Below are 16,420 nucleotides of genomic sequence, written 5' to 3'. Positions count from 1 at the left end.
TCCCATGCTCCAGGAGACGGTCAGAGGTAGGTGCCACAGCCGCCCCTGCGTGGATGCAGCCGGGGTTGAGACTTTTTATTCAGCGCATGTTTCCCCCCCAGGATGCGATAGTGAAGGGGGCTCCGAGCGCAGTGTCCTCTGCAGGGCTCGGCAATGCGGCTCCCCGCACTAGTTTGTGAAATATTTCATTCAAAGCCGTTATCAAACAGCTCTGGGGGCGACATTGATGTCAGGATTTCCCCGAAGAGGATCCGCAGCAGCACCTCAAGTCGGATGCAGATCAGGGACACGTTCGTCGTAAAGGACAAACCGACACATGAATGTCATAAGAGCTTCATGTGGTATTAAAAACTTTCGATGACTCAAAGCAGATTCAGGTTTTTCGTGAGGGCAAAAGTTGAACGGACCATTCCTGGTGTGACGTTTTTTTTGTAAGACCAAAATAATAATGATCACTCGTAGAAAGTGACGTCCTGAAGGGGGGAGGCTGAGTGTACAGAGTGTGTGTACAATGTCAGCAAATGAGGAATCCATAGTTTGAGCGTCATCACAGTAAATATAATGTGAGCTCTGTGTCAGTAAAAACTATGAATGATATATATACTGTATATATACACTACCGTTCAAACGGTTGGGGTCATCCAGACAATTCCAGTTTTGTAGCTTCTCTAATCAACAGTTTTCATGTGTTCACAAAGATTTTCTAATCACCATTCACCTTTTAACATGATTAGCTACCAAAATGTAGCATTAGCACACAGGAGTGATGGTTGGTGGAAACGACCTCTGTAGGTGTAGGTAGATATTCCATTAAAATCCGATGTTCACAGCTTAGAATAGTCATTTACCAAATGTCTAGATGAGTCTGGTTCATTTAAGGTTGTCATCATTGGAAGAAAAAAAAAGCTTTTCTTTCAAAAAGGAGGACATTTCTATGTGACCCCAAACTTTTGAGAGGTTGTGTGTGTGTGTGTGTGTGTGTGTCTACATCTTCTATCTTCTTCTCCTCCTTTCGGCTTTGTCCCTCTTCAGGGGTTGCCACAGCGAATCATTGATTGCCATCTTTCCCTATATATATTTGCGTGATTATCATATACATACACTAGTCAAAGCTCCTTCAATTGAATTACAAAGTTTGTCCAAAGTAGCGTATTAGTGTAGATTGACGGCTGGCTGCCCCCTGCTGGCTGGTTGCAGTATATCTCATGAATCCCCTCCATGTGAGTACATGGAGGGGATTCAGCTGCTGTGAGTGAAGTCCTGGTAGATGTGGTAGATGTATTGACAGACGTCTGTTTAGGAATAGTCAAGTCAATTTTGTGCAGCACCAATTCACAACAGTTTTCTCTTGGCGCTCAGCAAACAACATTTACGTGAGCAGCTCTTGGCAACAGAGGCATAGAGAAAGTACCTTTGTACAGGCTCAGAAACCTCCTTGGGGAGATCCAAGGCTACACGTGGATGGTCTCCTGCCTCGACCATAAGTGAAACAAAGAGAACAACAGGGCACGTAGACAGAGAGAGGCACAAGTAGACAAATAGCTTTCCTTAGCGGTGTATGTCTGTTACACAGCACCATTTGGAAACATCTGTGTGTGGGATATTCGGAGGTTCAGAGCGAAGCGGGAGAACGTGTTGTCTCTCTTTTTTTTTTTCGGGGTGGGACGCAGTTATGCCAGAAGGTAGTAAACATGCACAGTGTAGTGTTGGTTTCAGCGTGACATGAAATGTGTTTCCATATCTTGTCCCTGTTGCTAGCGTAGCGTGCTCAGATCAGATCAACACACCAGTTGATCAAACTGACTGTTTTCCTCACGTTTCTGCTAATATGAGTTCCATTGATGCAACTGCAGGTCATTTGCAAGTAAATGTTTATATAGTTTCTGCTGATCAAAGATGCAGAGCATGAAATCTTTCTGACGTGTGTCAGAGGCATCATGGCTCTCTCTCTCTCTCTCTCTCTCTCTCTCTCTCTCTCTCTGGCGGTGTCATATTTTCCTGCCTCCCCTCACAGGTTCGACTCTCAGTCTACAGAGGGTCACAGCCACATCATCCACCCCTCCTGTGGGCTTCCAAGAGATGCCCTTATGCCTGCATTCATCCAAACACAGACAGGGATCTAACCCAGTAGTCGTCGGGCCCGTGTGTGCAAAGATGTGTGTCGATGTCAAAGTGGCAGGTTAAGAGGAAGACCTGTTCAAGACAGTGACACTGAGCCAGCCGCTGTTGTATGTGTGCATCAGGAGGGTGTGTGTGTGTGTGTGTGTGCGTGTGTGCGTGTGTGCGTGAGGGGCTGTTGTTGACCGGGCAATGAGCACGTCTCTGAGGGAGAGCTGTTCCAGCTGAGCTGAGCTAAAGGAGCCGAACAGGAGAACCTGAACCAGGAGCAGCCATGGGGCTCGGACAGTCCAGCAAGTCTCCAGTCACTGACGATACAGATGAGAGTGAGTATTACATTGGCCTTTACTTTGTGTCTCTTTGTGGCTTTCTTCCTGCAAAGGTAAACATGGAGGCAGTTTAATTTTCATGTTATTATAACTTGACAAGCCTGAGCTCACTTGCACTGAGTGCTCAGTAAACCTTTTCTCCAAGGGGGAACAGAGAAATCTCTCTTCTTGTGCAGTCCTAGAGTGACCTTGCCTTTGAATATGATCACGACACTGTATATTATTTTAATATGAGATACAGATATCAAAGACAAAAGAATAGATTGCCAATGTTGAGTCTAATTTTCCACACAAAGGAAGGTCTGTGATTAAATGGAAAAACGAAGTACAACATATCTTTTATCCAAATTATTGGTTATGTGGGTTGACTCTCACTTATCATTTGTTCAGCAAATTAAGTTTTAGAGAAGAAATGAAAAATAAGCCTTTATTGTCCCACAGTGGGGTAACATACGGCATTATTAGAGATAGTGGTAGTAGTAGTAGTAAACATGCAATATTTATGGGTTTAAACATCTAAGTAACAACTCTAAGTTAGCATGTAATACACAATATATACAAGCCAATATAAACGAGTATATAAAAGGGTATTTAAATGAGAATGAGGTAAAAGTAGACTCTTTGACATCATGTACATACATTGTGACTGAATTTACCCCATCAGAACACACAAAGCTCATCTCTCTTTTTTTTGTCTTTAGTTTGATCGGGCTATGAAATGTCACCAAGGGCAACGTTTTAATTAGTCACGCCGGCAAATGTCTTAGTGTGAATTTATTTCCCTTTTTCTTTGTGACTGGAGTGGGCTATACAACGTGAATTTATTGATCAGGATCGCTGAAATTAATTCTACTTTGGCAGCGCTCCAAGGACTTCAAGTAAAGCAGTCTTACATGAGTCACTGAATTAGTCCAAAGGGACGTGGCTTTCCCAGGGCTTTCCTCACTGCTCAGTGATATTTCTTTCACTGCCTAAAGTTGCAGCAGCAAACCAAAGATGCAATATCTTGCTTCAGGTTAAAATATATTGTGAAAATAAATGATAATATGTATTATTTTATTTCATGTTTGTTTATTAGCATACAGTAAATAGACCAACTTGGTTGGTTATACTAACTATTTTTTTGTTTTGTTTTGTTTTGTGTACCCAGACCCTAGACTACATGACACCCTCTAATGAAATCTGTGGCTTTCTCTTTTTTTACCTGAGGCAACCTTTATCAAAGAGGAAATCATTATTCAAGGTTAACCCTGTGTGCTGTTCCGGAAATGTCACTCATAACAGGCCTTTCCTGAACTACATTAATGCAATGGTGCACCTTCTGTGACTTCTCCCAGAAAACAGTGTGGTGTGCTTTCACCGAGGGCGTAATAAACACAGGCACATCACTTTGAATTAGGAGTCACGCTCACGGGGGAAACAAACTAATCCCATAGGTGATGAAATGCGCGTCAGAGACGGGCAGGGCTCTCCTTCTGAGGTTGGAGTAACCAGACGGGATTCTCTTGACTTACTATTGCACAAAATTGCAGTGTGGCGATTGTATTCCCTCAATGCCAAGATACACAGAACCCTCAGAGTATGATTGAGACAGCGAGGCATGGAAAAGGATGAAAGGTGAAGAGAGCTCATTGAAGTAACAGACGGAGAAAATAGAGGGAATTTGTCAAGAGATGAAATATAAAACAGAAGAAGTGTCGTATATTTGCCTGTTGCCTGACATGGTTGTTGCCATCCTAGGAAAAATACTGACAAATACACTGAAGAAAAAACAAATGAAAATACAATGCTGGCATAGAAACTGTTGCATCTCCTGATATGTTGCTGTTTTTAATGTTTTCATTTCCATGTATTTTACTGCAGGTTGGGTTTGAATCAAGCTGTTGAGCATGAATAAATCAGATTGTGTCTTCACTGTCCACCTCAGGATTGGGAAGGGTCACCACTAGCACAGATCATGTGGACTGACGTCATGGATGCAGATGTATTAACATCATTTTGTATGAAACGTTGAGCAGTGAGTTGACAGAAAAATCAATTCATACATTTTTCCGTGTGACTAAGTGCACACTGTTCTCACCGAAACCGAGGTGTGTGGATGAAGACGTATTTATCTCCTCTGACAGTGGGTATGCCCGTCCCCATCGTGCCACATCACTTTCCCACTGTGTGTAACTAGAAAATGGAGTTAATGGAGTAAATGGACAGACCCCGTTTACTGCTGATCAGGCTGGTGGACCCATGGGGTCGGTCGGTGTCAGTTGTCAGAGCAACAGTGTGAGTGCTGATTAGAGGCTTCTTCAAGTGAGTCACATGTTTCAGCATGAGATACAAAATGACAGGAGGAAAGAAAGACACAGACAGAGCCTGTGTGAGACATTAGTTGAAGAACTGACATTAAGTTTTACACTCAAGAAAAACATTTAAAAAGAAAGACACTAACACTTCAGCTTCAACGGCATAAAGTGGCCTCCAGCTCTCAGTTGTAGCATGTTAACATCTGATATGACATTATAATTTTTCTTATTAACAAATATATGTCTGAAATATGTCTAAATGAAGAACCTAGGACAACTCCCTGTCATCCACTTCACACTGTAGCCCAGATATCCTTCACCATGCAGTTCAACAAGCAGCTCCACCTGGCTAATGACTGTACAGGCCAATGACTGAAACGTGAACTCAGAGTATCTAGGTGGGAAAGAACTCCACAAGAAAAAGAAAGGCTTCACTGCTGCGTAACACAAAGTTACGCATTAGGATGAGAAGGTAATCACTTCAAGACACTTCACAGTTTGGACAGTTTGAAGTTTATATGGATCATTAAAAAAAACGTTTTAAAATACTTCTGGTTCTGTATCCATATGGACATGGTTTCAGTCATGTGGTGTTTTATCCTGAACCACTGGTGTCATACTCACGTACATGTGAGACCTGAATCTGAACAAGCATGATAACTTAATTCCAAACTGATCAGCATGTGTCAGTCAAATGCAGATTGACCTGCACCAGTTCCTCAGCTGGATCATTTCCACACTTAGTTCAAGCCATGAAAATGCTGTCATATGTGTCAATTCCCATCATGTAGATTTCCATCATCACACACTCTATTTCCCATGTGTCCATCATTTAATACAGCACATTAAACCTTTCAGAGATCGGCTGCTAGAATATGACCATCCATACCTCCACAAAGAGGTAGACCTGCCTCGCTTCCTGTCTGTGATCACAGAGGACCATCTCATCTGTTCTGGCCTGAAGCTGTCAATCTGAAAAACTCATCAGAGAAGAATTTCAATGTAGCTTGGCAGGAAAAATGACCCTGTTTATCGGCATCTTGCTTCTGACAAGCTGTATATATGTGTGTGTGTGTGTGTGTGTGTGGTGTGTGTGTGTGTGTGTGTGTGTGTGTGTGTGTTTTGAGCAGCAGAAAGCAGGATTCATATGGTCTCTATCAAAGGACATTAAGTTGTGTAAACACTTCAACACAGGCCGAGCGAGAGAGGAGGAAGTGCAAGCGATATGTGACTAACAGAGCATAACATTAACTGTCACACTGAATAGATCGACTGTGAGTGTGTGTGTGTGGGGTGTGTGTGTGTCTGTGTGCACTCTTCCCTCATGTGTCCATCATACACATTTTTTGTATGAACAAAGGTTGCATATATATCTTCTGAATGGTCAGATGAGTATAAGTGGGCAGCAGATGTTCCATCTTGAGGGAAAATCTCTCCAGGTTGTCATGGCAGCAAAAAAACAAACACCGCCATCTGGTTCAAATGGTGACATAGGTTGCTGGTAAATGGATGAGCAAGTGAGTTCAATTCAGGTTTTGTTTGTGATGGAGAAAAATAAAATCACACTTACCTGTGAAATGTGTGTTCAATGGGAGTCACTTTTGTCACTTTTTCTGTTTTACGAAGGTAGCATTTGTTGTGAAGGACGAGGAAGAGCATCAGTGTAATAAACAGGCTTAGGTGAGAAGAGCTTGCCGTGGAACAGGGGGGTTAAATTTAAATAATAATAATAATAATATCTCTGCTCTTCTTTCCTTTCTGCAGTTAATTTTGACAACTTTCAGATCCTGAGAGCAATAGGAAAAGGAAGCTTTGGGAAGGTAAGTCTAGTTTTAGACTAATTGCACTTACACTGAAGTAAAACCTATAACACATAAACATGACCATTCTGAATCACAGCACGGGAATTGCTGGGGAATGTCTGTATCCGTCACAAGAAGGGCAACACGATACTAAAACTATATGACAAACATGCTATAACACTGAATATATTAGGGTTAGTCATTTGCAGGTTCGATATTCGGGAATTTAAAGAAACAGGAATGGATTTATCAAATAATATCTTCCTGCTTATTTTGCTCAGCTGACTAACAGCTCCACAGAAACTAATCGGAGGTGATAGCAGTCCTGTTCCAGCTTGTTTTTTAAGCCCTATAGCACGAACTAATCCACATGAGCGATTACAGTACATGCGAACACATATAGTGGAGCGCGTGCACACTCACACACTTGTGTACACACACACAGCACAGACGTACACAGCGTCAACATTCTGTCCAACAACAGATAAGCAGTCTAATCACAGTGGATGGCAAGCTGCTCAACGGGAGCAGAGATGTGATCTGGGTTTGGCTGATTAACTGTGCCAGCTGGTTCACAGATCACTCTCTTAGATAGCAGTAATCACGGGCTTAATGTCGCTAACAGCTCAAACAGCCGCAGCTTCATATAGATACGGTATATTTACGCTGATGCGTGATGAAAATACTATGTTCAGACCCCACTAATCACTTGAAGGTGATATGTACACAAAATGACCGATTGTTGGGTGTTAATTGCATTTGAGTCTTATTAAGTGTTAAGCACTACTACTGACTAACTACTGACATACTCTCACAAATTTTAGTGTTTGGAAAAGAGAGAGAGAGATGAATACGTTTATTAACGATGTCTTTGAATTTTTTTAACTAACGATTGAATAACCATTTATAGTCATTTTATGTAGCATAAGTTAAAGTAAAATAATCGATCCGTATCATTTTTCATAGTAGACAGATTAGAATAAATAAATAACAGAAAACTGTAAAAAATGGGAGTCCCACCTGAATACTTTGGCATGTGTCGCCGTTGTACATTATGAGAAATCTATTGATAAGAACATTTCTTGGCACAAGCTCCCCACAGTTGGTGAAATACTCAACATTTAGAGATTACAGACCTGTGGCAAAGCCAATGTTTTATCCATAAGTTTTTCTATGGATGTGCCACGAAAACGAATGGCTTCTTCAAGCTACAACCCCTCTGTCAACTTCCTCCAAACATATCCATCATCATTAGGCATTCAACCTGCAGAACTAATGGAAGAGTCATCATAACGATGGATACACAAGCAAAACATCTTGGAAGTGTCGACAACAACTCTGAAGGAGTGTCCCTCTTTTGTGATCTTCTCAGGTTTGCATTGTTCAGAAGAAAGACACAAAGAAGATGTACGCCATGAAATACATGAACAAGCTGAAGTGTGTGGAACGGAACGAGGTGAGGAATGTTCTGAAAGAGCTCCAGATCATGCAGAACCTGGAACATCCTTTCCTGGTCAACTTCTGGTGAGCCAACATGCCTTAATCATTGTACATTACATTAAATGGTAAATAATTACTATAGTACGGTAGTATAACCTGCTTTATTGAGTATTTTTTTTCCTGTTTTTCGGGGTTTTTCTCCATTACCGAGTATTTAACTTAAGAGCAACATTATTCCTTTCTTCAGAGCTCAATATAATGGAAGCAGACATGACCCGCTTGTTTAGTTTTATCCAGGTTTACTTTGTTTTGGGCCTGAGGACACTGGAAGATACTCCTGTCTTTAAGTCATAGATGGTGTTATCGTTATCGTTGTTATCGACTTCACGCAGGCACCTTAGGGACTTTGCAGAGCCCCCCCCCCCACCACACACACACACAAAAACCAGAAATAAACGTCCACAAAAAACCAGAAAACAATACCACAAAAACAGAAAATAATTACTATGAAAAATAGAAAAATATCACCATGAAAAACAGAAAGAAAACACACAGAAATTTGTCAAGTAAATGCAATGAGATGAGAAAATCACTGACACTGTTCAGGTTCAGTTTTTACGGTGACTGTTCCCTGCCGTTCATTGCACAGGCACACAGACAGAGACTGACCCAGTCTAGAAACCTTCAGAAAGCTGTGGACCACCGCACAACACTGAGAGTCTCGATTCATTTCACCTTCTGAATCTGCTAAAAGGAAAATGTAGTTTGTGCACTGATCCAAGCTCCATATTTCTGGGAAGGATTCTCCTCTCCTGGAAATATCACACTGGTCACGTTGCATTTCTACACTGTACAAGCTTATTCAATCTGCGGTGACTCATCAGGTGCTTTTAAGCAGCTCATTCATCATAATTTGAAAGCCAGAGCCCTCTGAGCAATAGGAGTTGTACTCTGAGATTCTTGATAAGTATGGCTTGTTAAGTTTCTGTCTGAAAGGCGTCATTAATTCTTGATGAGCACACCCGCACTGCCATGTTTGAGAGGAAGCATTCCTGGTTTGAGGGATGACGTGTCAGACTCACGATAAGTACTGTCAATGCCATGGTTTTTATTAAATTACTAATTTCCTTCAGACTTCAGACAGACACGGTTGGGAATTATTCTGTGTTGGATTCATACATTTCCAGTGAAATGGTGAATTTATGATAATTGTCACACCTCTCCTGGAACAGAATTGTTTTTTCACTCTCCTTCTATATCTTTTTGAAAACTTTTATTCTCTGCAGAATCAATAGTCTTCTTCTTTACTAATTTAAGAGAAAAACAAGTACTCTAAACGAAATGAGAGGGGACGAAAAGACTCCAGGATAAGAGAGCAGGGAGAAGAAAACTCAGGGTTTGATACTGCCGCAGCACATTCTTGCAATTCTTGTATGAGATGTAATGAAATGCCCAGTAAGTTTAATATGATATTGTTAGATATGAATGGAGCTGCTAGCTGCCATGGCCTTTTGTTAAACATGTTATTCACACACACACACACACACACACACACACACACACACACACACACACCACACACACACACACACACACACTCAATGTTTAAAAATAAGTATTAAATTAAATTATGAATAAAATATAGGTATGCACATGTAAATGAGGTAAATAAAATTAAATGGACTTTTTTCCCTTATTTTTGCAGTATGGTGATCAATTGTGCATCATAGTAAAGTATGTGTCAAGGTGTTTTGGTTTCATGGTGACAGAGAAGGTAACAGAGAGGACTGAACATCAGCAGTCCTTGTTTGCCAAAATGTTATGCTGTGCAAAAATATTGGAAGTTAATGCTTTTGGCAGCACAGTGGCTCTCCTGGGTGGGAGCAATTTCCTCCAGAGATGTGCTTCGGTCAGCGCCGCACCCACTCGCCCACTCTCTCTTTCAGTCTCTTGTGTTGTGCTGGCACCAGATATGATTGTCCTTTGCTGCCCAAGGTCAAAGTCAGAAAGACCTAGAGGCATAAATGAACTGCTCTGAAACAGACAAACAGTCTTCGTTTCTCCTTGTCCTCTGGCCCAACTTCTTGTCATGTCCTCCTTTTTAGTCACCTCCTTCTAATCTTTTCTAACATGTCTTGCACCACTTCTCCACCACCTGCATCCCTCTCTCTTCTCTCTATTCACTGCTGAACTTAAGCTGGGTGCAGTTAAGCATCACTGAAGTTAAGATATGGGGAAATTTCTGTCTTGAATCTGATCAAATTGTCACTCCGATCTGTTTACTGATGTGCCAGCACCAGCTTGTTGTGCCTGCGTTGCATTTACTTCCACTGAAAGTGGCGCCCTTATTGGCACGACACTGCTTTGAGACAACTGTGGGGACGTACCAACTCTGCATGGAGAAAGATGGACTGAAGCTGCTGAAATGTATTGCCTTTTTTGGTGATGAAGGAAACATCAATTTCAACTGGTTGTTTGCTCTGATCTTTCTTTTTCTGTGGTACTCTTTCCAAATAAAATTAATATATAGTCCTTTGGAGCTTTCATAGAAATTATTTGACCAAGCATAGAAATTGACCACAATCAGACCCTTTGGTCACCATTAACAGTATATTTTGTGAACTTACTTAAATACGTATATTCTGAAGAAAATGAAACCTTAGAGAGATCGTCAATATGTTTTCCCTAAGTCTATTTTTTTTATGTTAGAACTAACCCTGCTTTTTAACAAAGTCAAACTTTATCCTTTAACATCTTCTATATCCAAACTCTTTGTTAATGGTGATGTAGCCTCACTTTTTCAAAAGGCAATTGCGTAACTGCCAAAAGGACTTGAAAGTGTACATGAACAAATACCGTAAAGGAAAAAGCTTCGCTCGCTGCAAGGAATCTCTCTGTTGCTCACTTAACACAATGTTACATAATGTTACAACTGCTTTTAAGTGCTACACATTATTAGTTTCCATTCATGTTCATCTCTTCTTGAGAAAACCATATAATGGTGAAAGATATCCCCCAAAGGTAAGGACGTTCTCCAAAGAACTGAAAAGAATGTTCCTTCACTTATTCCTTGAGTATCCTTGAATGACAGAACCACTCATCTGAGTGATAGCCCACGTCGGTGCATGGCACATTTTAAGTCATTGGAATAAGATGAGGAAAGCAGTCCAGTATTAGAAGTAAGCGATAGTAAGAGGTTCATCTTTAGTGAATCTGCAAAATATCAATCTCATGACTTTACTATTTTTTGAATGCTGAAGCCTGACAGCAGAATCAGAATCCAGAGAAGTATTGGAGACATTAAAAAAAAAAAAAAAACATTTTAGACTTGAACAGGAAGTGTTGTGTACTCATTAAACACTTTGTGTGGCTATGATTGGAAATATATTTCATTTGGACAAGCTGGTTGAGTCCCTACTGCTCTAGATCAACGTTAACATCTGTTGTACACATATATATGTGTGAATAAAGGATGTGAATACCTAATGGTGCAAGAAACAGCATGTGTATCTTATCCTGAGCATTGCTGTGTGTGTGTGTGTCATTAGTGGTGTTGTAAAGGATGTGTGTATGCAGCTGTTTCTTCTGTGCTCAGGCCGGCATCAGTTGGATGGAGGCTGTCGGTCAAAGGGGGGGGGTGTCAGGAGATGAGGTGTGAGGACGGTCAGAGGGCTGTCAGCATTGATCCAACACATCAGACTGAGTTGGCCATGTCTGTTTCAGCCAGAGGTGTCGGTCAGTGTGTGTTTGTGTGTCAGGGTACTGTGGATTTCTACTGAACTATCAGGTATTGATTTGCCATGATACTACTGAGATTCACTTACGTGGATTTGATAAATAGTAGATAATTGACGAAAATCCACCTTCCATTGTGTGTCGCCAAGAATGCTTTGTAAAAGCAGCACTCAAACCAGGAAACATTTTTCTTCTGTATGAAAGTGCAGTTTGTACGATACATCTGGAGCCTTACATGTTGTATCTGTTACATTTGAGGGGGCGAAAAGAAGTCCTTTGTGAGGACATGTTATCATCTGCTTGCAAGCCCCTGTGGGTTTTGGAGACTTCCATTACTGAAGTGGCCTCGGGTGCCTCTGCCTCTAAAAGCTTCATGCCGGATGCTCTCCCATTGGACTGCCTGCCTGGGCACCACAAAGAGGTGGTCACGTTTAAATGCATGTGTACCAGAACTGAGAATGAGACTGAAAGTGAAGGACAGCTAGAGGACAAGAGAGACTGGCAGAAAGGACAACAGGGGTACAAGCCAGATGAAGCAAGATGAAGTGCCAGGAAGGCAGATGAACAGTCTGCATGTAGAGGTGCAGTTCTACTGTCCAAATTCTGTTCTGCACGTGAGTCAAAATGATGATGAACACAGGCAACAGCTGCTAATGCATTTTGAGAAGCTGCTCTTTCTTTTCTGTCACTGCCTGTCTCAAGCAGATTGCACACTGTGCTGAAATGCCGTGAAGCACAAATCATGTTTGAACTGTGCAAAGTGTGCCTCAATATGTACAATATTAAAAACTCCTATGCAGATGCAGCTGCTTTACTGGGACGCAAGTGTTCTTCTCCACCAAAGTGAGTTTACCAGCCATTGCAAATAATTTTCTTTTGGTTTATCTCCAATATAATAAGCTTCTGCTTATGCTTCCTTATATTGTTCATACACATATATGAACTATATAGTGATAGTGCTGACAATCTAGGGCATACAGGTTCCCACCTGAATAAGTGCCATATCTAATTCGTTTTGACAGAGGTGGAAGCAGACCGCAGGAAACTGAGACGTGTATCACGGCAAGTATCAGCAGACAACACAGTCACACATAGCAGTTCTTGCTGACAAAGCGAAAAGTACAGAGCTTAATTAGCACCAGCTCAGCCAATCCTGATGTTCATTTGACCTTGAACACGACGTTGAACCTTACCGTAATTGCTAATGGTGAGCAGGTTGGCCCTTCCTTGCATGACAGCATTGGCCATCAGTATGTGTGAATGGGGCAACATGACAATGAAGATACAATAGATCACAATAGAGTTCACATAATGAACCTTAGGAAATTAAGAAAGTTAAGAAAGTTGAGGTTTTCACAGTTTGGACCTCAGTAAGTCTTAAGGCAAAGAGTTGGCTCATTAAGCAGTCGGATGGACGGACGTGTCTGTGGAAACACACACACACACACACACTCACTCACACTGCCGGTGTTTCACCGTGTGTATAACCGTCTGTACTTGAAAGATTGCAGCTCGTCAGTCAGGCTTATTTGCTGAGACAGCAAAATAACTTCAATTGACAATGAAGGCCTTTCAGTGTTTTACTACTTTTGACAGAAACTCCTTTGGGTCTGGAAAACACGGAACCTTCATTCAACCATGAAAGCTGGTTTTCTACTTGATTTGACTGGTTTCACATAGGACACCATCGACTGCTTTGATGGACCTGCTCTTCCTGCTGTAACACCAACCCACCAAAGTTGTCGCACTGTGTTAATGATGCCATGCTTGTAAATAGCCATTAAAAACTGTTCTAAACCTTCAGTAACTTCAGTGAAAATTATGCAGGTCAAGGCAACAAGAACCATTTGTTGGATAGGTTACTGTATCACCACAAATTAGCCTTCAATCTTCAGAAAATTAACAGAAAAAGATAAAAAAATATATATCAAACACAATTGCAAATGATGTATAGTATTAGAAGCGTCATTTAAAATTTAAATCAAAGGGGAAAATTAAACACAGGTTAAGATGGTGTATCATTGTATTAATACCACAGCTGTATACAGTACAAATATATGATTTTAAATGGGGGTGATGTCAGTCTCTCTCTGCCAAGAGAAATAGCTGTTAGCAATCCAAACTGTGTCCCCCGAATGCTTGTGACAGCAGCCTCTTGGATTGTTTACCGTAACGACACTCCACTGGGTTTCATCTGTTTGCACTGAAGTGGGAAGAAAGCGGCAGTGAAGGAGAAGAAGAAAGCAATATGAAAAGTGAAATGAAAGAATTCCTTAAAAACAACAGATACTTGACAACATACTTGGAATTAAGTATGATTCCAGTTTGATAAGGACTCCTCGTAATGCTGTCATATCATTTTCCAACACTCACTTGTGTGTGACTCAGTTGGTTTTCAGTTGCTGCTCAGTAGTGTTTCCTGATAATACATCGACAGTTTTGAAAATGTGTGTGCGTCTTGAGGACGAGCCTTTCAAAGATCGTCTTTCCACACTGGCAATCAGATGTTAAGTGGTCTCAGCATTAACTGAGCCGTCGTAGACAGTTTTGGAGTCAGCTCAATCAATCCCGTCCATCCAGTGCAGGACGTCTAGTAATTTACAGGACGAGAGTTCACCACTGTCTGCAAAAAATTCCAAAAAGGGATCCCCTGCAGAAAAAAACTGCGTGAGTCAATAAAGACACAATGACTTCATGAACAAGAGCACATTAGATGTGAAACGTGGTAGTTGTCAAAACTTGCATGTTCGGTTTTCAGTGTTTTTTGTTTCAAATGTTGTGCATCAGTCAGGTTCATGGGGACTAATTAGTTTGTCTTAAAGACAAATGTGGCCCCAGAAGGAACCCCTGATGCTGATAGAGTCTCCTTGTGCTTACCAATGCTTGATGGATGGAATGTTTCGAGACTAGTTTGAAACAGCAAACGTGGGAGGAAGCATGTCTACGAATGTGTTCTGTAATATACAGATGATGTATTGACTTATTCGACTACTAAGGACTTTTCTAACAAGGAATATTTCATTGTCACACAGTGTCACTTCTCGTGATCATCATTTTCAGTTTCAATGTGTTTACTGTTAAAAACAGTCTCAAAGCCTTTCGGTGCATGTCAGTATTTACCCTCTCCATCTTCCCACTGCAGGTATTCCTTCCAAGATGAGGAGGATATGTTCATGGTGGTGGACTTGCTTTTAGGAGGAGACCTACGCTATCACCTCCAGCAGAATGTCCACTTCTCTGAGAGCACTGTCAAGCTCTACATCTGTGAACTGGCCTTGGCCCTGGGGTACCTGCGCACCAAACGTATCATCCACAGGTCAGATGATGTCCTTCTTTACCTTTTTGTTGTTGCTGTATGTATTGCACATAGCATCATTAAGATATAACATTAAGATTAATAGTCTTTGGGTTTTGGGGTATTTGGGGTATTGCTAAAGAGATGAATTGTAGTACACACACACTAACCACATCTTGACATAGAGGTCACGAGTGATGCAGTCGTTTGCCCTGAGCTGCCATATACAGTATAGCAATCATGACATGCACAAGTACTTCCTGTTTTGCTGTGTTGATGCCTTATTTAATTTGTAAAATGCAGGTTAAGTGCTTTTTAGACAGACAGCTTCTGCAAGCACAGAGTTAGAATAGAAAGCCAAAAACACATGGCTGTAGTCCAACATTGTTATTTTAAATAGCTGAAGTGACTCGAAGAGTATGTATTAAAGCAATGCTGCTGCCAAAATGCACAGAAGGAGAAAAATGTGTTTTTAATGCTTCAGTGAAGCCTAAATTCTTGTGAAACATACTCAATGCACTCTACACCTTAGATTGACTGACTGATGAAATCTATAGTATGGATGATCAACATTCTATCCCAAAAAATATTTGTTGGTGTTTATTAACGCATCACCCTGAAATTGTCTAATGTGGGTGAGTTGGCTTTAGATCTGCCAGCAGCAGTGCTGTGATGCACATCGTAACACATCAAACATTCAGTTCCCCCCTCTGTGTGGAAGCATCTGAATGCTTTTCCACTCCTTTGCACTGTCGGCCATTATTATTTAAATTGCAGGGTTCCCTTGCTAGATATTTCATATTTCTATAATTTGATGTCCAAAAGACATAAAGCTACTCCATCTTGTTGTTGTAGGCTGACATGTCAGTGGGTGCACTATGCTCATTAGTCTTATCAAATTCTGCTGTAATGATCATTTAATATAGCCAATCACCCCTACCTGACATATTGTTTCCTAGGCAACCACATCTTGTCTATCCCATGAACTAATCCCACATGAGCTAAGAACTTTTCATCTTTGATTGACTCCTACATAAGTAGACGTCTCACTGACAGTTTCATGTGCAGTGACGTTGATGGGGTGTAGTGCTGTCCATATCTGAGGCAGTGTGATGGCCTCATTCCATTCACTGCTCATGCTCACTCATCCACCCTGAACAAATAGATGCGAGTGGCCTTCTTAGAAAATGACTAATGGAAAACATCAGCGCAATACAGAACACTAATTTATCAACACCCCCAGATAACAAATTACGCCTTTTACTGCCAAAGAGACGACTTGCCGCTTGTCCACAATTTCAAAACTCCACAGGAAAGAGAACAAGGAAAAGGATGGAAGGATTGTTGTGTTTTATTCATTTGGTCTTTTGAGGGATATAAATATAAAATTGAGCTTGAGTGCGG

At 41.2% G+C, this 16,420-nt stretch overlaps 1 protein-coding gene across 1 annotated transcript; it reads left to right on the top strand.

Annotated features, from left to right (window-relative positions):
- Nucleotides 1–2,392: 2,392 nt before the first annotated feature.
- On the top strand, nucleotides 2,393–15,074 carry LOC144739373 (serine/threonine-protein kinase 32A-like; the record flags this gene model as incomplete). The annotated part of the gene is made up of 4 exons (XM_078622332.1): nucleotides 2,393–2,444; nucleotides 6,509–6,564; nucleotides 7,919–8,070; nucleotides 14,864–15,074. Coding segments are annotated over exons 1-4 (471 nt in total), but the record flags the coding sequence as incomplete, so codon positions are not given.
- Between the last annotated feature and the right edge of the window lie 1,346 nt (nucleotides 15,075–16,420).

Source organism: Lampetra planeri, unplaced genomic scaffold, assembly GCF_965212315.1.
Source record: "Lampetra planeri unplaced genomic scaffold, kcLamPlan1.2.h2 scaffold_1452, whole genome shotgun sequence".
NCBI lineage: Eukaryota > Metazoa > Chordata > Hyperoartia > Petromyzontiformes > Petromyzontidae > Lampetra > Lampetra planeri.
Note: the sequence above shows the minus strand (reverse complement) of the source record. Positions and strands in the feature narration are given on the sequence as shown.